The 23521-nt window shown below is 47.6% G+C and overlaps 1 protein-coding gene across 1 annotated transcript in view; it reads left to right on the forward strand.

Annotated features, from left to right (window-relative positions):
* The window catches only part of REXO1 (RNA exonuclease 1 homolog), a 41815-nt gene that overhangs the window by 3531 nt on the left and 14763 nt on the right, over nt 1-23521 (forward strand). The window contains exons 2-7 of the mRNA XM_084302488.1: nt 10995-12778; nt 15928-16029; nt 18575-18776; nt 19408-19571; nt 21228-21365; nt 22345-22468. Coding sequence (XP_084158614.1) covers nt 10995-12778; nt 15928-16029; nt 18575-18776; nt 19408-19571; nt 21228-21365; nt 22345-22468 — 2514 coding nt within the window. The remainder of the gene's footprint in view (nt 1-10994; nt 12779-15927; nt 16030-18574; nt 18777-19407; nt 19572-21227; nt 21366-22344; nt 22469-23521) is intronic.

The following is a 23521-nucleotide window of genomic DNA, read 5'->3' on the forward strand; positions in this document are numbered from 1 at the left end:
CTGTTTGCATGGGGCAGGTGTTCACTTTCCTTCCCCTCCGAAAGCAGCTCGGTAAATGCAAACTTGGCAGGTGAGGAGGGCAGTGGTGCGACGAGAGTGGTGCATGAGGCATGGCTGAGTGGGGCTTTGAGCTGTGCGAGTGCTTCGTGTGAAGCCTGTTCCCGTGTCTTTGCAGGTGGCTGTGGCTCCCCGAGGCTCGTGGAAATGCAGTACTGGCTGGGAGCTGAGGCCGCAGCGCCATGGGATTTCCACGGTGCTGGTGGTGGGCTGAGAGACGGGACGTGAGCCTGTGCGGGGCTGGGAACCCGGGGGTTGTAAATTCTAATCCTGACTTGGCTGAAGTGCTTTTTCCATCTACCAAATGACTGAAACCCACCTGCTTCAGAGCGGGATGAAAAGATTATTGAATGTGTGTGAAGTGCCTTGAAAGCTTGCTGCCTAAGTAGGAGGGGAGAACTGCCTTCAGTCCTAAAAGCGTCTCTTCAAGAGCTGTGGAGGAGAAAAATGGGTCTCTCTTTAAAGTCTAGGTCCTGAGTATGCCGAAAGACATGAAAGAAGCAGAATGCATCTCTTCACAAACATCCGAAGGAAACCCAGCTCTGGTTTGGTGGCTTTGGAAGTAGCTGTCAGGAGATGCTTGAGAGGCGGATGCGTTCTGAGCGCAGAGCAGAAAGCAGCAGCTGGGTCTGGAGGTGCCAGTTTCTCTTTGCTCTGATCCTGGTGGGGGAGCGAGGCTTTCAGCACCCTGCCTTGAAGCACTTGAGCCTCGAGCAGCGCGTGGTGACGAGCGCGTGGCAGCCCTCCCCTATGGCCCAAAGCTTTCTTTGTGCAGATTTGCCATCCGGATGGGCAAAGCTCTGCAGATCAGCTCTGGATGGCACCTTTGAAAGGTGTCCGGGCAGGTTTCTGTGGCACTGTCCTACAGAGCTTTTCCCCTCCGGGTGATTTATGCCACCCAGCCCCCAAGCGAGGTGCTGTACCAACGCCGTCTGGTTCCTGTCAGGTGCTGACAAGTCCTTGGGCTCGTCTCCTGGGTTCTGTTGGTCCTGCCACCGGTGCAGCGAGACACTGCAGCTCTCCCTTCAGCCAAAAAATACAACTGTACGGCGTGGCCATGGCTTGTATGCGACATGCTGTGCAAAATGATGCTTGATAAAACCTAAAGTGGCTCTGTAAGCTTTAAAACCTGACTTTAACCATCCTCAGCCCACGTGTCGCTGTAGGACCGAGGCCGTAGAAGAGTCTCCAGGCGTCAGGAGCCTTGTTCAGCGCGACGTGGGGCTGCGTGACGACCCCAGCGCTGCTGGGTGGGAGCAGCCTCTGTGCCCTGTGAGTGCCCCGGTGCCGCGTATCGCGCCGTGCAGGTTGGTGCCGCGTGAAGGACGACAAGTCTGTAACGTGTTTTCCTTCCTGCGGTTGCTGTGCGAGATCAGCTTCTTGTAGGAAAGCGCTGTTGGTACATTTGCTAAAAAGGGAAATGGAACGAGCAGAAGTGGGGCAAGCTGCCGACAGCGTTCGGTGTTTCTGAGGAGAGGTCGTGTGGTTCAGGGCCGGGTGCGCCCTCGCGGGTTGTGTGGGGACCTCGCTAAGGTTTTTCCTCGGTTGCGTTTAGGACAGTAATTACCAAATCGTTGCTGGTGGGTGTTTTCTAACAGTTCTGAAATGAAGAAGAAAAAACCCACTTGGTGAGGTCAGGACGGGTCTTCTCATGTAAATCCGAGCGACAGCCTTCCAGCAGTGGGGGATCTCTTGTAATTTACTGAACTGTGCTTGGGGCAGGTTAACTTTGCGGGCAGGCACAGCTGCTCTGCGTGCTGCGATTTTGTGTGGGGTTTTTGTGGGGCAATGCTGCTGACTCGGAAGGGCAGGTACAGGGGGCAGAGCTGCTCAGCGGCGTCCCCTTGGCCATGAGCTGTGCTCAGCTCTTCCCCTGTCCAGCGTGGAAAGCAGCAGCGGGGAGGTGGGAGCAGAACCAGAAGGGTGGTGAATGCTGGAGGTGCAGCGGCCTCACAAAACCAGAAGGATGGTGAACGATAAAGGTGCAGGGGCCTCCCGGAGGCACCGGGGTTTGCAAACTCCCCGGGCTCCCCTCTGCGCGCTGACAGGAAATCCTGAAGGATTTATTTCTCCAGCATGAAATACCTTCCTTGACATTTAAACACTTCCTCTGGTTTCATTCATCGAGTCAAGCGCTGTGGTGCTGCCTTAGCGCTGGAGAAGCACAAAGCCAGATTCTAAATCCCGGATCTCCCAAACCTCTCCGTGGGAGCCCCGTGGTGGGCGAAGCGGCTGGGACGTGCCGGCACCTGGAGAGGCAGCAGCGCTGGGCACAGCCCGGCACGCGGCGAGGAGCCGTGCCAGGCCCGCTCCCTGCCCCACAGCTCCTTCCCCACTGGGAGCACGGGGGTGGTGTTGGGCTCAGGGCGGCCCTGTGGGGCTGCTCAGCACTACCCCAAGCCGGCAGCTTGGGAAAGCACCCTGCTTGCCACCTTGTGTTGCTTAAACAGAGTAAAAAGTGACTTGTACAGTAGGAGGGGGGGAAGGAGATGCCACGAAGTCCCCAGGGTGACAGTCACAGTACTAGGAAAGAAAGAAAGAGTCAAAAAGCCCCTGCAGAAACTCGAGTAAAAACCAATCTGACTTCGGAGTAAATGAGGGTGAAGGCGGGACTTTGGGGTGGGAAGTCCTGCCCTAATTATCTCTGCAGCCCAGAAAGTGCTGTGTCAGCACATGGTCAGCGTGGTGTGCCATAAGCCTGTGCCGGAGCCTCAGCTGTGCCAGGCAGATATTCAAAGCCTCGAGTACAGCATGAACAAATATCTGCAATACTTACTAACCGCGGGGAGCTCAGGTAATTCTTTGAAGTTTTGGACATCCTGGGAAGTGAACTTGGGTTTTGTGTGGGTTGCAGGATGTGAAGCACCTGCCGGAGAGGCGACTTCTCCAGAGAGGCTTCCCCTGTTAGCCATTCATTTAACATGAGACCTTGCTCCTTGGCGTTGTGCTTGTGTTTAAAATCTACAGACTATGCAAAAACTCAGCCCTGCTCTGGCAAGTTTGCTTGCACGAGGATTTTAGTTTCCCGGTGAGAGCTTGCCTTTGTATTGAGAGAGGATTCGTGCTGAGAACCAGGGAGTGTGTTGGCTAAAAGAGCCCGGGGAGCCACAGGTGTCGGCGTCGTAAAGGAGCTGCAGAGTTTTAATTTAGGCTTTTGAGGTAACTAAAGCTGGACGGGTTTTAAAACCAGTTTATATTTTGGTGTTAGCTCTTTGTAGGTCACAGCTGAAGCTTTTAAATGTTGTATAGCCTAAAAGGTTTTTTTCTTTATTTTTTAACTTTGTTTTTCAAAGCGTCCGGTTGTGACTGTATTGAAATAGTTTTTTTTTTCTTTTTTTTTTCTTTTTTTCTCTTAAATGGGAGTTCTTCCCTTGAAATAGTTAAAGAAGTAAGACAGGTGCTGAGACGATAACTTATCTTGAGCAAGTCAGAGAAAGGCTGGAAAATGGAGGGAGTGGAGGGTCAGGGGTAGAATTACTGCTTGTGACCATGCTGGTCACCGGAATACTTGGAGGTATTTCTTTTTCTCTTCATTCTTTGAAAGGAGAGTTGCTCTGCTGTTGAAATAGTGAAGCAGATGCTTATTTGTACCTTGTGCTTGTACAAGAGAGGTGGAAATATTTTCTGGTCTGTCTCTTTATCGGAAACAGAAGAAGTCTGTTATTTTTTTTATTTTCCAAATAGAATTTAAACTTTTCTTGCATATTGAGAACTAACTTTAAAGCAAAAATGAGAAGGGGAATGGAAAGTTCTTCAAAGAACCCGAACGCTGTCCAGATTCGTGTCCCGTTGGTTTTAAAGCAGCGAGACGCCTTCGAGCCCGCATGGTGCCGCGCCGCCGGTCGGGTGCAGCCCGGGGAACAATCGCGATACTTCGGGTGCCAGCCCTGGTAACACACTGCTTACTGCTCGAGTTCTGTCCGAGGCTAGGGGAGAAACGTGCTGGCGTGCTGTTTCCCCTTCGGAAAACGTTCCGTTTAGCACAGATATCGACGTGCCTCTGGTGCTGTTTGCCTGTTGTAGCACCCGAGCGGACGGCACTGTAAATCACTGCGGCAGTAGAGGAGCGTGAGCGATGGCTTTTGCACAGGCTGAGCGATGGCTTTTGCAAGGGCCAGAGCATCCTGTTCTGGCTTCTGCATCCTAGAGTTAGCTGCTGTCACCGGGGCAAGCAGTGGAGGTCTCAGACTTCCTCCGGGACTGCCGGTGAGGCTGTCAGGAGGCTGCAGCATCACCCGCAGTAGGCATGAGGACCTACCTGGTGCCATATTCTGCTGCACTGCAGGCAAATCTCTGCACAGTCGCGTTTTCTTGAATGAAAGCAGGAGCTGCGTCCTGCCTTGCGGGCTGCCGTGCACGCCGTGCCCCACCGTGTCCCTCCTGGTGCGAGCGCATCACCGCAGCGAGTGCCGCCGGCTCGGCTTTGACACGGCCGTGCTGCGCCTCCTCTCTGCTCGGCAGCGTGCTGCTGCGTGTGCTGGGACCATCGTCCCCAGCTGCTCTCGACCCCCTGGCATGAGCCACCCGTCCCGATGCTGGCTGTGGGACCTCCGGCCAGCTCGGTGCACCGAGACGGCCCTTCGGAGGCTGGCACCATCTGGTGAAACCATCCCCGGGCTTTGTCATGAGCTGGTTTAAAAATACCGCAGCGTGATGGATGACTGTTCAACCTTTTTTTGGCCTTGCTAATATAAGACTTTCTTTTCTTGTGTTTGCTTCCTTTTTTTCTACTGAAGAAATGATCGCTTGGGTTCATAATATGTTTGTAGCTCTGGCATCGATCCCTCGTACGGAGTAACAGATGCAGGGAGTGGGGCGCACGGGGAGAGGCCAGCTTTGACTGGACTGGCAATAATACCTCTCCTACCCTGCTCTCCGTAGACTGGTACAAAGTTACCTACATTTTTATTATTTAATGTTAATAACTAAAGCTAATATTTAGAGAGAAGGCGTGAGAAATCATTAGGACTGTGTTTATGTTGAAAGAGGAATAAACATTTCTCTTAGTTCCTCTCACCTGCCCTCCCAGCCCGTTAACTCTGAATACTTGTTTGAAATGTGCTATTTTAAATTTCAACATTAATTATTTCCAAGTAGTTGGATATTGTTAATTGTTGAAAATTTGCTATGGGTACTTGCAAATGAGGTCTGCGCCAAAAAACTGCCATTTCTTTTGCACCGCTTAATAGCGAAGAATAGCAAAAGCTCGGCCTGCTGGCAAAGCTCTTTTGAAACGTTTTGTTCGTGTGAAACTACTGTCTTTTCTGTGAGGCTGAGGATGAAAAGCTTTAAATAATTTTCCAACGGTGATAATTTTTCTGTAATCGTAGAGGTTGGCCGTTTGCTAAGTACCGGCACGGTAAACACAGGCAAGCTGTTAAGCTAACAAGGCTGTTCAGACAACATTAAAATAAAATATATATATATTTTTTTTCCAAGGAGGTCTCCCAACAGTTTCCACCTTCCCCATCTCCTGTTGAATGCACCTTTTGTCGCCAGCTCCCAGTGACTCAGGGAGATGGGTGACGGGCAGTGTTTGCTGTCTGGCCTGTGCCAGTTTGTCCGTTTTGAGATCGGGATTGCCATCGATGTGAACGCTTCTAATTTTCATCTCTGTTTCGTTTAGCAGCAGCTGCTGCTGCTCAGCAGCTCCGGCTGGTGATGTGTCCGGAGGGAAGGCGTTGTTGTCCGCGGCCCACGTGCGTGCCGAGCTTCGCTCCTCTCCCCGAACCTGCAGGCTTGCGGTGACTGGCACACGTTGTACTTTCGGGCTCTTATGTATTTAAAGCATCTGAAATATGCGCTCTGCCAGGGTGCTTGGTTTTAAAAAAAAAAAAAAAAAAAAAGACGTATTTTTCTGCAGAATGATTCACTGTAAAATAAGTTTTCACATCAAACAGGTGACCTTGTACTGGATGCCTCCAATTCTCCCTGTGATGCCAGCCTTTGTTTGCTGCCTTCGCTGGCTGCAAGGCCCAGAAGGGCCGGGGCACAGCAAGGAGTCGCTGGCCTGGAGGAAGTCTGTAAGAACCCCCCTGCCTCAGAACAGAGGCCTCGTTTTCTAGCACCAAAACAGCCATATCTGGGGAAACAAGCAACCCTGGGTTTACAGAAGGATCTTCTTTTATGCTTCTGCGTACTCTTTGCCAAACCAGGTGATTTTAATGTGATTCGTTTTGGTGTCTTCTAAAGCTGTCGTCTGGTTTAAATAAATTGTTCCCCGAGGTGCTATGTAAATTCTTAATAACTTGGTTTTTATAGTGTTGATGTTAACTTCACCTTCCTGTGTCTCAGAGGGACTATTCCATATTTCTGAGGTACATTAATTTATTAAAATAGTTTGCATTTTAGAGTGTCCCGATCACAGTTCAGCTCCCAGTCCTACAAGGAGGTGTCATCGCAAGGCTCATTATCTCGTGACTCTCAGGAGAGTGCAGACTCTCAGTTCTACATCCTCCAAAAAGTCGTTTTGCAAAGTGCTTCTCACTTACTCATTTCTCTGCAGCAGGCATCGCGTGTATCGGAACAGCAAGAACAACAGAGTTCAATTTTTAGTAATTTTCCTTACTGTGACCATGTGGATCTTCATATTAGTGTTCGGAACGGAAAGCAATAAATGCAAAACCCGGTGAAAACTCCTCTGAGTGTGCACCCGGGCTGCGGGAAGGGCTGTGCGTGCGGGGCTGCCTGCCTGTGCGGCACGAGGCTCAGCCCTCCCCCCAGCCCTTTCCTCTCCTGGCTTCCCAGGAGTGTAATTAAGCATCTAAAAAGGTGGCCTGATTTCAGATAGCGTTTTTAATCCCTCTGACTTTGGGGACCTGCCTGGATGTCTGTGTGGCTTTCCATACGTACAGAATTTCCTTCTGCGTGCGTTTCCACATTATCTGCAAATGCATCGTGGCCAAAGGTGACGGTCCTGATTAGTGCTGTGGGGCCCGCTTACACAAGTGGCTTTCATGGAAAAGGTAGCCTTTGATCAGCGTGGCTGGGGTAATCCATCAGGCCTCCTACACACCTACAAAAGAGCTCTTTCATGACGGTATCTCAAAGCCCGCTGGCATTCTCAGAGTTTGTAATGTGTTTTTACACCTGGTTGTTCCACTGAAAGACAAGGTGTGAGTTTTATACCCTAGATGAATGACAGAATCAGCCAGTTTGTTTGGAAAACCTGATGTAGGGACGTATCCTGATGTATGTCGGGGTACAGCAGGAAAGCAATTGCAGCTGACCTCTAGTTTAGTTTGGTTGGGAGAGTTCCTGGCAGGGATGCAGCTGTGCTGGTGGTGTTTATTCTCATTTATGTACCGAGCCGTTCTGCTGGGCATGCTTCCCTCTCAGGGCACCAGAGTCAGATTGTCTTTGACTTTCTCTGTATTCTGACATATTTAAAACAGTTTTTGCTTTCTGTGTGGAGAAAATGCTGTTCATAGAGTAGTTTTTTTGTTTGTTTGTTTGTTTGTTTGTTTTTTTTTGTGAGCAAATCGTTAGATCCAGACTGCGTTCTCACCTTTGTTTACAGGGCACCAAATACTTAACACTGAACAAATTACCAGGCTCTCTGTTGCTCCTCTAACAACTCTTTCACTAAACTTCAGGTCCCCACCCTGAGCGAGGGGTCAGAGCTGCTTCCTCCAGACGTCACTGCGCTGGTCTACCACAGAACAGCTGGTGGGAAATGAAGTGGGGGTCTGGAGGGCTCCCAGTTCTTTGTCAGCTGATATTTAGCTGACAAAGCTAATATTTATACCTAACTACTTTGATGTTCTGTTTATATATGCTTGCCTCAATGACGATGCTGTTTGCATTTACTTTTGTTCCTGTTTTTCTCTTGTCCGTGTTTCTTCATGGTTTCTTCTCAGCAGGCTCCGGGTATTGCTCTGCCTGCCGTGTGTCATCCATCCCCTGAGATGTTCAGGGTTGCCACCTTGTCCCTCCCTCTCTCCCCAGGCAGTGAGTGTGTTCCTGGGGATTTGTGCAGGGTGTTGCAATGGGGACAGCAGGGAGCAGTTCCTCCTCCGCAGAGCAGGTGGAGGTGGTGGTTTCAGATCCCTGCACAACTGAGCCAGGAGGAAAGGAAGAGTTCAGTCCACGGTGCCTGTGAGGACTGTGCTTTGGGAATCCTCTTTGTGTCTTGGTTGTAAAGCGCTTTGCAGTGGGTGGTTATACAAATACACTGCCTCGCTCCTTTTTCCCACCTTCCTGGTCCTGAGCCCAGCTCTGGCTGTCATTTGGAAGGTGATCACAACCTGCGGTGGTTGCCCAGTCCCTGCTCAACCAGGAGCTAATTGGCTTGCAAAAAGAACTTTGCAAACCCAAGGGGGTAGAAAGTATTTTATGAAACCAGAGCCTTTATTTTAACCTGGTCTCTACTGTTCTCTCTCTCTCTTTTTTTTTTTTTTTTTTTTTTTTTTGTTGTTTTTGTTTTTACTGTCAAAGGGAGCTGAGCTGTCAAAAAAAAAAATCAGGAAAAGCCTCAGTCTTGTGAGAGTGGTAGAAACAACTCCTGTAAACACTGTTAATTCTGGCTGTTGGAAGACATTCTCTCATCCCTGTTAGACCTGAGAGGGTTTTTTCCTATCTTTCATCACGCTGTTTATTGTTCAGTTCTTTTACATATTCATGTTGGTGAGCCAGTTTTACTACTGTCTTTCTAGCAAGGAACACAGTGTTCTGGAATAGTAGCACTCAGGCACTGTGATAAAACTGGTGTTGCAAACTGTTCAAAGTCAAAAAGCAGTAGTTAGCTGCCGATAACTGGCTAAATGCAGACAACTTCATTGCTGGGTTCCTTCCAGGTGAAGTTACTCCCCTGCCTGTCCTGTGGCAGGCAGATTCCAGTTGCTCTGCACATTGACATGAGATGCTCCAGCCCTTCCTTTTCACCACAAGTTGGAAAGGTAGGTGGGAAAGTTTGGGACAGCGTGGTGGAGCACAGAGAGCATTTATACCTGTGAGCTGCTTCCATCTCCTCGTCAAGAAGAACGTTGCAGGACGAGCTTTAACAGCCCCTCCAGGTGTAAGTCATCCCATGGATGGGTTGTTTTAGCATTTTCAGGCTAGTTCCCTAGGGTGGGCTGTTGCTTGCTGAAAGCTCTGCTGTGGAGCTGGGGTTGGAAGGGCCAGAGCATGTCCTGGCCTCTGGGGCTTCAGGGGAGCCCCCTCTTCAGCATTTTCTTCTGTGCTCTCTCCATAGTCCTTAGTCAGCCAGAACAGAGGTAGCTGCGGCTGCTAGTTTAGGGTGACAGCTTTAGCTTTTAGAGCTTCTTGCCATGGGGTGGTCTGCATTTTGTGTTTTATTGTTGATTGTAAGCAATAAACCTGTGCTATGACAATAGGACATACTGCAGCCCAATTTTTAGCCCATAGCAGAGACGAAACTAGATGCCTGGTGCACACCCCAATTCCTGTTGTGGTATTATTATTATTATTTTTTTTTGCTGTCCTTGCTGAGCCAGCCACATGCAAACACAATGGGTTTCATCCTGCAGAGCTCTAGCTTTCTGAACGTGAGCAAGCTCTTCTGTTTTTCTTCTGAAATGCACTTTGCTTTCACTATAAAGCATCAAGTATTTCAGATGACCGTCAGGGTTTCGTGAGACTTGTTGTGATGTAGAGCTTTTATTTGTTTCTTAGATATGCACAGGGGTAAGCAGCCCGTGCCATATTCCTGAATCAAGTGGTAATTGGGAATTCCTGCGAGAGCTTCTGCTAATACCACTCTAATACCCTGTGGTGGTTGCTTGCTGATCACCTAATTGCTATGGAAATGTGTGCCCCGGGTGCAGCGCTGTCCCAGCTGACAGCTCAGCTTTCTTGCAAGGGGTTGTGACGTTCGGCGTGGGGTTAGCCACCCCGCACGGGGGAGAGAGCTGGGGGCTGCAGGAGGGGAGCGGAGGGCAGCAAAATCATGAGAGCAAGGAGAGATTGGTGAGGGGAAAAAGAGAGAGGGGGGAGAAGGGGAGTGCAATTTGCTCTCCAGGCATTGGGAACTCGTGAAGCTATGCGGGGAGTTTCTGACCTGCTGGGTTCTGCCGCACTTCCTTTGAAGGCAGAGTCACTGCCACTTCGATAAACAAGCTCGCAAGGGACACCAGAACACTGAGGGGTGGATCCTTTCTCAGCAGCTCTTCTCTGCTCGTCAGTAAAAGAGAAAACAGCAGGTGCGTGGCAGGCCTGGTGATGAGCGGTGACTGCGGAGCTGCTGTGTGCTCTGGTACCCGCGGCTTGCAGTCCTGGAAGTGCCTGGGTAAGGCAGAATGCCTAAGGGCTCGTGTGAAAAGGGAAACGGGAGTGTTTAACCTGCACATCTCGGTGGTGGATCTTGGCCGTTGAGTTCTGGTGTCCCCTCTGTACCTGCATTTTTTTTCTTTGTATCAGCACTTCATTTGTCGGTCCAAGTAAGACTCGTTTTCCTGCTGCTGCTGTGAGAAATGCTGAGCTTCGAGGAATATTGGAGGCTTTTCAGTGGGCTTTGGGCATTGCCATCGATAAATGAGAACCTAATCCCCAGTTCTCGTACTGGAATACTCTGTCCTTCTTTGCTTACTTCATTGAATTAAGCAGATAATTCTGCGCATACTCGGCTCCTCTTGGTCCTAATACAGTGATTATCCTTTAATGCCCCAAAGAATATTTCACTTACAGAGCTTTTCCATGAGTAATAACAGCACTTTGTTAACAGATCTGTGGTCCTTAAGGCCCAGGAAGTTTGGGGAACCTCGTCTAGCCACGTACCTGCCACTGGCCGGGGAATGTCACTGGTGGCTTTCACTATCAAATGTGTATTGTGTAGTAGGGAGAGCACGGCTCTCTGCATTGTCTGTCAGTATTGGGTTTTGATGAGAGTAAACCGTAGAAAAGACCTTTTCAAAATTTACTGCAGAGAAAGTTTTACTGCCAGCAGTTCAGATAAGTTATTTTTCCCTTCTCTTTTACAGAACGGGGCTATGATCCCTACAACCCAGAGCTTCCGAGGCCCTCGCTGGAGGCGGAGGATGATGCTCTGGCAGACGTTACAGACATGCCACCTGGCATTCTGGAGCTGGAGCTGGTCAACAAGGCCATTGAGGCAGTCAAAAATGAAGTTGAGAGAGAACAGAAAAAGTATGAGGAGCTGTTGGAAACGACAAAGGAGCTCAGTGCTTCAGAGGCCTCCTCGCTCATTTCCAAAGCACCTGTGTCAACTGCTGTGACACAAAATGATTCATTTACCTCCTTAGAGTATAATCCAGGTAGCTACAACTTTAATAATAACCCAGACTACAATCCTACTCCTCTCGCTGCTGCTAGCCAGTCAAGTAAATATACTTTGGATACTGCGCGATCTAAAGGTAGCTCACTGGAATATGTTCCCAAGGCCGTAGCACAGAGTAAAAAATACAGTAGCACTGTCACTAACAATAAATACGTGATCGATGACTCTAAGCCTTCTACAGACTTGGAATATGACCCACTTTCAAACTACTCAGCCAGGCTTCTGAGCAAAGCTACAACAAAGGAGTCAAAGGGGTCTAAAAGAGGTAGGGTCCCTAGTTATGAGGAGTCTTACTCTCCTTCAAGAAAGAAGCTGTGTGAAATACCTGATGAATATGAAGTCTATGCCAGGTTCTCCTCCTCTGAAGATGAGGCTGATGCAGAATATAAGCCAACTTCTGTTAGTTCACAGTCAAAAGCTGGTTCTGAAAGTGAATCAAACGATGGAATCTCCAGCAAAGAGCGGAGCACCAGACTGGACGACTTTGCTTCTCAGGATAGCAAAGAAATGGCAGCGCAGTATGGCATGGAGGACCTTTCAGGTTCACAGAAAAACCTTGCCAAAAACTTATCAGACAAGAATGCAAAAGCAGTGAAATCGTGTTCTGGTAAGAATGACCAGGAAACTGAAAATAAAAACAAAGACTTGAAAGACAAAACAAAGAGGAGGAAATCAGATGTTAGTAAAGTGCCTAGCCTCAGCGAGGTTGGTAAGAAAGAGAAAAGTAAAAATATGGAAAAAGACAAAATACTCAAGAAGGAAGAAAAATTAAAAACAAAGAATGAGGAGAAAAACTGCAAAGATAAAAGCATCAAAGTGAAAACTGATGGGAATTTAAAGAAATCTGAAAAACAGAAGTCAGAAAAAGTGGATGGGCTTAAGAAAGACAAATCCAAGTCTGCCAGCAGTAGTTCAGGGAAAAACAAGAGTGAGGGTGTCACCAAAGGCTCTAGCACGGAAAAGCTGGGCAGCAGCAAGAAAGATTCCAAACTGAAAACGGCTGATGTGAAAAATGGTAAGGAAACCTCTGGTCGTAAAAACAAAGACAAAGGGACCAAGACCCCAGCACTGGAACGAAAGAAAGAAAAGGTCAGCTCTGCAGAAAAAGGAGAGCCGAAGAAGAGTCGGAAGCAGCAGAGCCTGAGTCACGTTGACCTGTTTGGAGATGAGAGTGGGGACGATGATGACAAAGGCAAACCGATGGCATCCACTTTACTTGACGTGAGCTCAGATTCGGATGGTGATGACTGTGGTTCAAGCTCTCAGAGTGAAAATGAAGGGACAAAGAAAGTGAAACGGTCTAAATTGTCAAAGTCGTCATCTTCTTCCTCAACATCCGATGACATCGATTATTCCGTCCTTGAGAAAGACTTGGACTTAGAGTCAGACCCAATGGAAGAGTGTCTCAGGATTTTTAATGAATCTACAGATGTGAAAACTGAAGACAAGGGGAGGCTGGGGAAGCAGGTAATGCTTGTTTGAGTTGGTTGTCTCATATCTAAATGGGAGAGGATTCTGGTTTAGTTTAGTGGTGTTGCTTGTTTCAAGTAGCTGAAGAGGGCTACGGAGGGAGATTCCATATGTTGGACGAATCTCATCCTTGTCCTGAATGAATGCTTTGAAGAACTTGCACCTGAATTTACCTGCTGGATTGAAGGCCATTGGGAAATGTAAGGATTCAACTGCCCTTTGTGTGGGAGGCCTTTACCTTTCAGGGTTGTCAGGTACTTCTGTCTCCATTTGGCCTAAGATCTGTGGCTGGCTGGAGAAGAAGCTTTGGGCTTCAGACTCCCCAAACCGCTGCTCCCTGCTCTAAACGCGTGCTGCAGTTACTGTGTCGGGATCTCTGGGTACCTCACAGAGGCTGTAAGTAAGAAATTAGCTTTAAAACTGCTTCAAAAGGTAGAAGGGGGTTTTGGAAGAAGGAGGTAAAAAGACAGCCTTTACCTAAAAAGGTTTCTGTCATTGTGAGGTGGTCCCCAGAGGATGGGGAGCCCTCACTTGCCAAGGTTTAAAACAGAACTGAGCAAGTAAAAAAGGCTGGAAAGCAGCTGCTGGCAGCGATCCTCGGCCAGCCTCCGAGAGATGGAAGTAGGAGCAGACAAAACTCATCCTTCATCTTCTGACATCCGAGTTCAGCCGGGCAGCAAGAGCAAAGTCTCCGTCCTGGGGGGGCACGGGCAGGGCTGGGACTTGCTGTCGAGCCCAGGTTTTCTGGTTGTGCTTGCACGCACAGCAGGTGTTCGTGGAGTTGGAGTGAAAAGAGCTTTAAAAAAAGAAAAGTGACAAATTTGGCTCTGTTGAGCACACAGCCCAGATGTGTTTCGAGTGTTATCAGCTGGCACATCTGCCTGCAGCCCGCAGGTACCGAGGTGGCTGAGCCAGCTGTGTCCCCCGGGAGGCTCAATGGGGGCAGCTGGCAAAGGCAGGGGACGTGCTGGGGGACACGGGGCACAGAAGGACGAGTGCTTCCAAGTGACCAGGAATGGCTCAGCAGCTTCAGTTGCATCTGTCCCGCATCCAAAAGATAGTGGGGGTACTGGGACTCCACCGGGGCTTCCAGTGAGTTCCAGTTCAGAGCCCTTCAAGCCCAGCGAGGTTCCCTTTGGGGTCATTGATCTGGAAGAGGGGCAGTGAGACTGCAGCAGGAGCCACACGACTGCATGGCTGAAAACCTATTTCTCCCAGTGGGTTTGTTTGTTGAGTTTTATTCTCTCTGAAAACGACATCAGAAACTTGCTGGTTTTGAGGCTTTTGGTAGTTGGGTGGGTGAAGTGGCCATGAACAAAATTCTCCCAGCCACGACTCTGGATGTGGAGGATGAAGTGAGCTGGGATCTGTGGCGTGGGGAGGGGAGAAGCTGAAGCACTCAATCTTCTGTCCTGCTGACTGCTAAAGACCTTTTTTACACTAATACGAAGTGCCTTAGTATAAAGCAGTTCTCACTATAACAATTTTCTTCCGAGCTATCAGCATTACTCGATTTCGCTTGTTTAAAATTCAGCTGCTCTTCTTTTTCAGTTCAGGGTAATTCTCAGCTAGGAAAGAGAGCTTTATTTTTGGATTTGTTTCTTCAAATTGCCCAACTTAAGCGAGAATATTTTAAGGGCACGCCATCTATAGAGGGGAAACAGTTATTCATTTAGGGCTTTCCAAATGTGAGAAGACTCGAAATGGGCTGGATTCAGAAAGCACCGACCCGGGGGCTGCGGTACTCTTTGAGCAGTTATTCCGGGCATCTGGTGACAATGCCCAGCTGTCAGCAGCCACCTGCGTTTCCCATTTCAACCAGCCTTTCCACGCCTGTTTCCCTATATTCCTGCACCAAAGCTTAATTTTGTGCTCTTCTGGAGGGGAGGAACACGTGCTGCAGTGGGGAGGTGCTCTTTGGGGGGGTGCTTGCTGGTGGTTACCTGCTTCCCTGCTGCTTTTTGGGAGGGGGGCACCGGTCACTGGGGATTTGGGGATTTGCTTTTGTTTCCTGAATCATTTGTAGCTGGAGCCCCTGTGGTCTGGTCTCAGCCACGTGTGCTGGTCTGGAGGGAAGGTCCCTACGAGCAGCGTGGTACTTTTCCACTTGGAAGGATAACTTTGTGAGTTTGTTCGGGATGCGACCGAACTGACAGGCCTAGCAAGTTCCTCGAGAGCTAAGTGATTCAGCGTGAGTCCTGCAGGATGCCCTCGTGGTGACGAGCACAGCTCTGCTGAGGTGCCTGAGCTCATCCCAAAGCCGCCCTCGGCTCTGTCCCCGATTTTTGGAGGGCTGCCGGCCTTGCCTCGGCTCAGAGCCTCCCCAGAGGCTGCACTGGAAAACTGAAAGCGAGATTGAGAGGAGAGCAGCTAGAGTTTTGAGAAATAAACCCGTGAAGTGTGTTTATATAAATGAACAACCCAGTCAAATCCAAAGAAGATGTTAAAGTTTGTTTTTTGTTTGTTCTTTCTCTTCTCCCCTGGGAGTAAGCCGGAGACGTTAGCTCAGAAGTTGCTTTAGCTAGAGAGGTGCTCTGACGTCCTCCTGGGTTTCTGGCCATTCAGACCTATCACCTGGGCATTTGTCACCGCAGTCGTTCTGTGGATATGGCCACAGATAAAACTGCAGAGAAGGGTTCCCCTAAACGTGGCGTGAGAGCAGGGTGGTTTGGTGTTGGGCACACTTTCAGGACCTGCTCCGGGAGCACGCTGTGCCACGGGAAAATGAGTCAGCTCAGAAGTTCTTCAAAAAAAAAAAAAAAAAAAGCCACCCCCAAAACTAAGCAACAAAACATCCTGGATTTTAAGCATGCCGTGAAAGGTGAGGTGTGAGCGGCTGGCAGGGAAGGGAGCTCCCGTAGCTCCCGTCTCCGGGGCAGGCAGGGGCTGTGCTGCGTGGTGCCAGAGCTGCCCAGCTCACGGCCGGCTGCCCGGGTGGGAGCAGTGGTGCTGTTGTTCCTTGGCTTCACTGGCGGCTCCGGGCTTCCAAACAAGTCTTATTTCTGTAGTTCGGCAGCTGACCACGTGTTGTTTTCACCTGCCACCTGCAAGGTCTTTCTGTTAGCCCAAAAGGAGGCTTTTCAGCTCTTTTTGGGAGGGATCTTCGAGTCTGTTCAATTTTGGAAGCTTGTTGTTTTGTTTTCCAGCTGTCGAAAGAGGAAGTAAGTGAAGAAAAAACAGAAGATAATTTAACTACCTTATTTCCTGGCCAAAAAAGAAGGATCTCTCATCTTGTCAAACAAGGAAATGTAAGTGCAGCTCTCAGGAGCAAAAGTTTAGATGTCTAAAGTGAGGATTTTCTGTCCTGTTATGACACTGGAAAAGGGTGTAGTCCCAGATTTGTACAACAGCTTGGGTTGGAAGGGACATGAAAGATCATATAGTTTCAACCCCCCCACTGTGATGGTAGCGTACGAACTGTTTGCACTGGAATCCTCTTACATCAGATGTCTTTCTTCCCCTTTCTTATTTCTGAAAAACATGGTTAGGCATCTGCTACAAACAGCAGCAGAACTCTCATGAGCTCTCATAAAAACAAGTACAAGCTGAGGAAGAGTAAGTGCACCTTGTAACTCGTTGGGGGAATTCATTTTTCTACAGTATAACTTTATTCAATCATTAAGATTAAATAATTAAATCTACACAAGGTCAGTCTGAGTCTGATAGTACTTCTTATCTCGTGGAACTAAAAGATAGCTGTAAGAATCTTGTCAGATGTTGAAAACCTTTACTACATTTATATCTGTTCAGATTCAAGAAAGATACCAACAGGGTCTTGTTTGATACCGTTCTTTTGCAATTGTGAAAATAGTTTAAGTACAGAGGAGAAAAAAAAAAGATATTCTGATTTTTTTTCTTTCTTTCTCACTGGGATTTTAATTCATGTTTTTTCTCTGAGGGTTTAATGTGTTTCCCTCCAGGTGCTGAGTACAGATAGTCAGTTTTATGTTCCAGCAGGATAAGAATGGAAGCTTAAGCACTGATTTGAGTTGGGAAGCCCAAATTAATTGTTCTTCCTTTCTGCTCTGCCTGAAAAAGGTTTCTTTGCTTTTAATAACTTGAAGCCCTGAGGTCAATACAATGCTGTTTATTTAACTACATATCTTCAGCCAGTCTATGTGCTTTGATAAGGACCCTTTCTTCCAAGTGAAGAGATAAGAGACTGAAACAAATGGGTTGGAAATTCATTAACTCAAATATTTATTGCAAATGGGTGCCTTTTAGACATGTACAAATCTTTAAATACATTTTCTTAATGTGACAACTGATCCCAAAACGCTTTCCAAAGATGTGAGCACCAGTGCAGTCATTGCATGGGCAAACAGAGCCGATCTGGTGTGCTCAGCAGCAGCTGCTGTGCACATGCACCAGGACGTGCCTGCCCTGGAGTATCTCAGCTCAGCGCTGCTGCTGCCAAGTCTGTTCGGGAGGTGCTGCAAGACTCGAAGTGCTGCTTTTGCGTGCAGAGTTGAGGCTCGTGCTTTGCCACGTCCCTCCAAGTTTAATATTTGCTCAGCCTTGCTTGTGATTTATAGCTCAAAAACTGAGCAGCCTGAAGGGGAGGGAGCCGAGCTGGTGTCCCTGCCCACGGCAGGGAGGTGGGAATTACATGTTCTTTGAGGTCCTTTCCAACCCAAGCTGTTCTGTGATTCTGTTCTGCCTGAGTTTGAGTTTAATTTTCAGGGGGGAATGGTGGGTCAAAGGAATTGAAGGTGAGGCAGAAAATGAGTGTCCTGTCCTGCTAGGAAGTCTGTAATTATCATTTAATGGCTGGCTGCGCTCAGTTTGGTTTCCAGAAGCTGTTGTCAGCATCAGAGGCCAGGAATGCAGGAGGAGCCAGCTTGCCCCCGATTTGTGGTCTCGGAAATGCCATGGTACACGCGGGCTGAGCAGGCGCGCTGTTCCCTGAAGGCGTTTCAGGAGGGAAGGCCCACTGCTCAGACTTGAGAGGTTGTTAAGTAACATGGGGAAGTTTGTACTACTGCTGCTTCTCTTGTATTTCTGCTACCAGAAAACTTCTCTCTCTTTGTTGACATAATGTTTGGCACCTTTCCTGCAACCTGAATTTGGACATCAAAGGAAATACATGTGTAATGGGGTTGTGCCAGTAACGGCTGCAGGGTGAAATGCCTTCACAAGCAGGCAGGGGCAGAGGCTGCTCAAAATTCAGCGCTCAGTTTATGTAGTGGTCTGATCCCATAAATGCGCGCATGTGCAGCTTGTAGCTAGCTATAGGAACTGGAGTGTTAAAACAAAGCTGTTGGGAGGTGGGGAACTGCTGCAAGGGTGGATGACACTGGTAATTCAGCATGGGGAAGACAGTGAAGGAGGAGAGGGAGTGAGCTGCAAACCTCTCCCATCGTGTAGCAAAGGGGAAAGAATAGTTGGCTGCTTTTTCCTCACAGTGTAAAGTAAAGAAGCGCACAGGGGTGCTCAGGAGCACGGGGCCAGATTGATTTTCCAGTGCGAGATGTAGAGCTGAGAGTGGCCATGGAGCCCAGAAGTGGGCTAGGCACCGTGATGGAGAACAGGCACCCTGGCCATTAAACAAGCAATTCAAATACCACCTACTAATTTAGGAAGATCCCACAGCGATGAGAGGTCTTGCCAGAGGGCAACTCATTAATGCTGCACTTTGGTGGGTGACTAAGTTGTTCTGGGAGATGGTTGGGGTCTTCTCTCAAAAACCCGTATTTGCTAACATAGAAGGGTCAGGGAATAGAGACCTTGCTTGGGTGGATGAAAGCTAAAGGGTGGGGACTGGTGGCTGTAGAAACCTTTTTGTCTGTGCAGGCAGAGGTCCCGAGCAAGCCCGTAGTCCGGCCGTACCGTCCACCCACCGCTCAGGAGGTCTGCTACCAGAGGATCCAGCTGGCTCAGCAGCAGGCAGCGCAGCTGGCTGTGGCAGTTCAAAAGGCGTCTCTCTCTTTGCCAGGAGAAAAGAGGAGGATTGCTCACGTGCCAAATGTAGCCGTTTCTGCAGCAGTCAAACAAAGTAAGCCAGCAGCAGTACTTGTGATCCCTATCCTGTCCTCCCTGCTGTTGAAAAGGCACCGCCTTCTGCTTAAATTTTTCCCAGGATACAGATGCTAAACTATCAGAAGAGGTGTAGTACTAGCCACAATTTTAATTGTTGCTTTTGGGGACCAGTGGAAGGCCTTTCCACTGACAAGTGCTGTCCTTTTCTGAAAAGCAACAGGCTAAGTGTGCATCTCTTTCCTGTTTCATCTTTGGAGTGTGTTTGCTCCTCACTTGTGCTTCCGCTGAAGCTTTTGAGGAGGTGGCTGAAGCAGAGGGAAGTACTAATTCATGCTCATCAGCATCCCTTTGTGGTCGGAAGGCCTCAGCACTGACCTGATGGGCAGGTAGTGTATCGTAGGTGACAGGGTTAACTCTTTAAACTCGACTGACTCAGTTGCCCCAAAACAACAACAACAAAAAAACAAGGCGTGTTTCCTGGCAGAAGGTTCCTTCATCCTTGCCTGGAAGGAGGTAAAATTACCCGATTTTTATCCCTTGGGAGGTTTCCATTTGAAAATCTCAGCTTGCAGCACAGTAAGTTCATGATCACAACTTGATGCCTAGTGGTAGGATTTCTACTTAAATATGTTTTCTGTTCCTTGCAGGCCTCGTGAGCAGCAAGAAGGCTGTTGCTGGCAGGAGTGTCACACCTTCCAATGACTCTGAAGCACCCACCCTTTCTCTGAAGTCTTGCACCTTAGCTGGGATGGCTTCAAAGACCACCAGCACCACTGTGCAGAAAAGGATAGCTCACGTTCCCTCCTTACAGGTAAAAGAGATATGACATCTGCCTTTGCAGCTTCTATTCTGGTCATTCCCCATTGAGAGTGCTATGTTTAACCATGCTGTTCCAAACTTAGCACTCTGAGAAGTGGTGATTTGATTAGGTTGATTAAATGGGTTTCTCTCTTCCTGTGGTTTTCCTCGATAGCATTGTATAAAAAATTAAACACTTGAGGGGTAGGAGCTTAGAAAGATAGAAATACTTAAGTGCTGCTCTGATCTCTTTGAATATTGATCGCTCATTTTCAGTTTGAGTCTTCTGTTGTGCTGTCTGGCTAGGTTTGTAGCTGTTTGTATCAGGGAGTTGGAGTCTCGTGTTCGAATGGCGTGGCTGGATTAAAGGCCCTCCCAGCCTTTGTGGGTCAGACTCAGGAAGGTGTTTATGAATAATGTCCCACAGTAACATCTGTAGTTAAAATGTGATCGTGTAAACTTCATGCTGAAGTTAATATTTGGGGGAAAAGCTCTCTTTCTCTCCCCTTTTTTTTTTGATACCAGCCCAACCTTAGCATACTTTTGATAGTGACGTGTAAGCTGAAGCTAAAGAAAAATAAAAAGAACTGAAAGCATAAAATACTTGCCATTGTTACAGAGGTTCTTAAGAGTGTCATGTTAGAGGCTGAGAAAATGTTTGTACATATATAATGAAAAGGACCAAACCCCTTGAACAGGTTTAAACAAGATAAAGGAATAGAAAGAGATAAATGGAAGCAGAAGACTCATGAAGAAAACGAGCACTCTTCCCGTTGAGCTACGTCCTGTTGCTCCCCTTTGAGCAGGCCTGAATCTTCCTTAGAGCTATGTTTATTACAGCTTGCAGCAGGTGGTTTAGTTAATGTACGTCTCCTGGGTGGGGTGAAGAAAAATTGACAAAACAATTGGGTGCTTTAGAGGTGAACATACAGTTTCTTCTCAAAAAAAAAAAAAAAAAAAAAAAAGAGGCAGAGTGTGTAATCTGGAAGATAAACTGGTGTTAAATGGGAAAACTACAGTGGTAGGTCATAGCTCATTGCAACATGCAGTTTTTGTACACAAAGAACGTGTCATGCAAGGGAAAATCCTTTCAGGAACATCATGACTGGCAGTAAAAAGGAAGACAAAAACACTTCAGAAAAGTTACAGGAATGCCATAGAAAGCGTGATGACTTAGCTGGCTGCCAGCCTGCCAGAAGTGAGCCTCTGTTCTCTTGTTACGACTAGAGTACTGGCAAGAAAAAACATGTTTGTCATGCACTTAACTGGTGGTGTGTGTTCATGCCTTCAGCTCAAATTGTGGTGCTTGGTACTGTGCTAATCTTGACTCTCTTAATGGAAATGTCGTCATTTTCATGGCCTGGGATGCTTGTGTATGCAAATGTTGTGTTGTGACTAATGCTGCTGGGACTCCTGGGCTGCTGGATGAGTTGCATAAAGAAATGTGGTTGCTTTTTGAAGTAGTTCAAATATTGAAGGGGGGTGGGGGAGCACAAAAGCTTCAAGCAGTGTTTTTAGAACCAAAATGCTGCATGTTATGCTCAGCTTTGAGCAGGTTTTGAGAAAGAAAGTCATGCTGCTGTTAGTAACATAACAGAAAATGTCAGTCTTGAAGCAACATGCTTCTGGAACCCCGAATAGCCTCTTTCTCTCTCTGTCTCATCTCTAGAGCACCAGCTTACAGAGGCCTGTTATTCCCACAGAATTTGGTGCTAAAGTCCCAACAAACATTCGTCAAAGATACCTCAATCTCTTCATTGATGAGTGCTTGAAATTCTGTTCCTCCTCCCAGGAAGCATTTGACAAGGTCTGTACCGGTGCTTGCATCTTATGAATAAAATCTGCAGTAGAGTGTAAAGTCCTCTGCGTTGGCCAAAACCTTCCAGAATTGCAGCAAACCCAGAAAACTCTCCTATCCACGCGTGTCTGTAGAGGAGACAGGCACTAAATAATTCCAGACTGGACAACAGAAGATAAAATTCCAGTGGAGGTTTCCAGTAGAAAAAAAACATCTTTCTCTTCATTAGGAGAGCATGCATGCTGTTTTTAATGAGCCCAGAAGAGGGGCTTAGGGGGATGCATGTTATGTTCAAGGTAGACAAAAGTCCCTTTGCTCTAGTAGAATAGCAAACACCTCCAGGAATCTGAGCACGCAGTAGATGTAAGATAGATGTAATTGGCAAAACTTGCTGCTTATGAGCTGTGCAGCATTTAAGGAGCCTTTTAACAGTAGGGAATATTACAGTAGGATTTCCAAAAGCAGAGTTGAGAATCTCACGTGTTTTATTAGAAAACTTTGGCATTAATGTTCATTGGTTAAATATGGGACATCACAACATGTTTTGTAGCCGAAAAAAATGCTAAGAGGACGTTTTGTGGTATTTCACTTTCACTGCTCCTTAGGGACGATGTTCCTATTGCACTCAAGGAGTGGCTGTTTGCCAGTCTTCTTTTTCTAGAGCATTTTGGAGCTTTGCTTTTCCCTTGTGCTGCCACTGAAGCGGGGAAAACAGCCTTTCCAAGGCAGTTCCAGAACTGCTGTGTTAACCTGTCAGGGAAGGTTTAGCGTGAAAATGTTTCCAGTGCTTAGTTCAAAACGTGTTTTTTCCCTGACTCACCTAAGCAGGCCCAAGAACCAGGATATATTTGTACCGTGCTCCAGTTTATTACTTGACACTTTTTTTTTTTTTTTGCTATTTTACTTGGATTCTGTGTTTTAAGATGCAATGTTTCTTTTCTCCAAAAGCAGCAGTGGAAAGAGTGGTAATGAATTGCATTGTTTGCAGGCTCTGGCAGAAGAGAAGGTAGCTTACGAACGCAGCACCAGTCGCAACATCTACCTGAATGTGGCAGTGAACACCTTAAAGAAGCTCCGAAGTCTAGTGCCCAATTCCCCGTCCAGTACGAACAGTACGTACCACGCTTGTGGTTTAATAATTGGAGCCCTGCTTGGATTAGAAGCCACGGAGAGGAACTTGTTGAAAAGACAGACCCATTTCTCAGAAGCATTATGCTGAAAGGCAAACAACTCCAGTTAGCTTTTTATAGTCTGGCAAGCTTTAATGGGCCTTCAAGAGGCAAGTCCTGCAATGCTTTGTTGGCTGTCTGAGCCTAAATGGAGATAATGCCACATGGATTTTTTTTTTTAGCACAAGTTCTTTAAAATGAAAAGCCCCGCTAATGGAGTAACTTTCACATGATGCCTTCAAAGTGATAGACTCGTCCATCACCACAGAAATCTGTTACACACATTAAGCTTCAAGAGAGAAACGAAGAGGGTTAAGACATTTCATTATTGGCTCTCGAGAGGGTACATTAAACAATCAATTTGTGCTGTTCTTGTGATTTTTTTTTTTCCTGGTCTCTTCCTTTTTCTCCCCTCTGTCTTCATTACCTTCACGGCCATTAGTCAGAGCGGCTGAACTTGGGAGGCTGGCCTTTAGGAGAGGGCTGCCAGTTAATGATTAGTAAAAAAACACCTATCTGCCATTATCTGATGTGCTGAGCATATTCTAGAGCTCAGAAGGCCTTTCTAAAGCAAGTTGAAAGATTCAGTGTGGGAGTGTGGTCTGCGGGGACCTAACAACAAAGCTGCTCTCTGGGGATGGATGATCCCACCGTGCAGCACCTGACTGGGTCGAGTTGCTTCTGTGTTCAGTCCTCTCTTTGTCTGGGGGCTCGGTGTGCAGAGTAAGCAGGTAGAGCTCCCAAAGTCTCTGGGGAAACTGTAAAAATGTCCTTGTATGTCCTTAAAAAGTTGCTGTTGGCTAACAGTGTGAAAAGAAAGGTCCCTGTAGCGCTGGAATGAAATGCTAGGAATAGGCCACCACTGTACGTGTACCAATTTCTGGAGCAGAGCAAGAATTCAAGAAGATAAATGCAGTTCTCCTTTTGCCTATGTGTAGTGCCCCAAACTCTAGGACTGAATTCTCTTATTCTTCCAGGATTACACCTGGGTACTTG

Source organism: Netta rufina (genome assembly GCF_964035555.1).
Source record: "Netta rufina genome assembly, chromosome: 28".
In the NCBI taxonomy this organism is placed as follows: domain Eukaryota; kingdom Metazoa; phylum Chordata; class Aves; order Anseriformes; family Anatidae; genus Netta; species Netta rufina.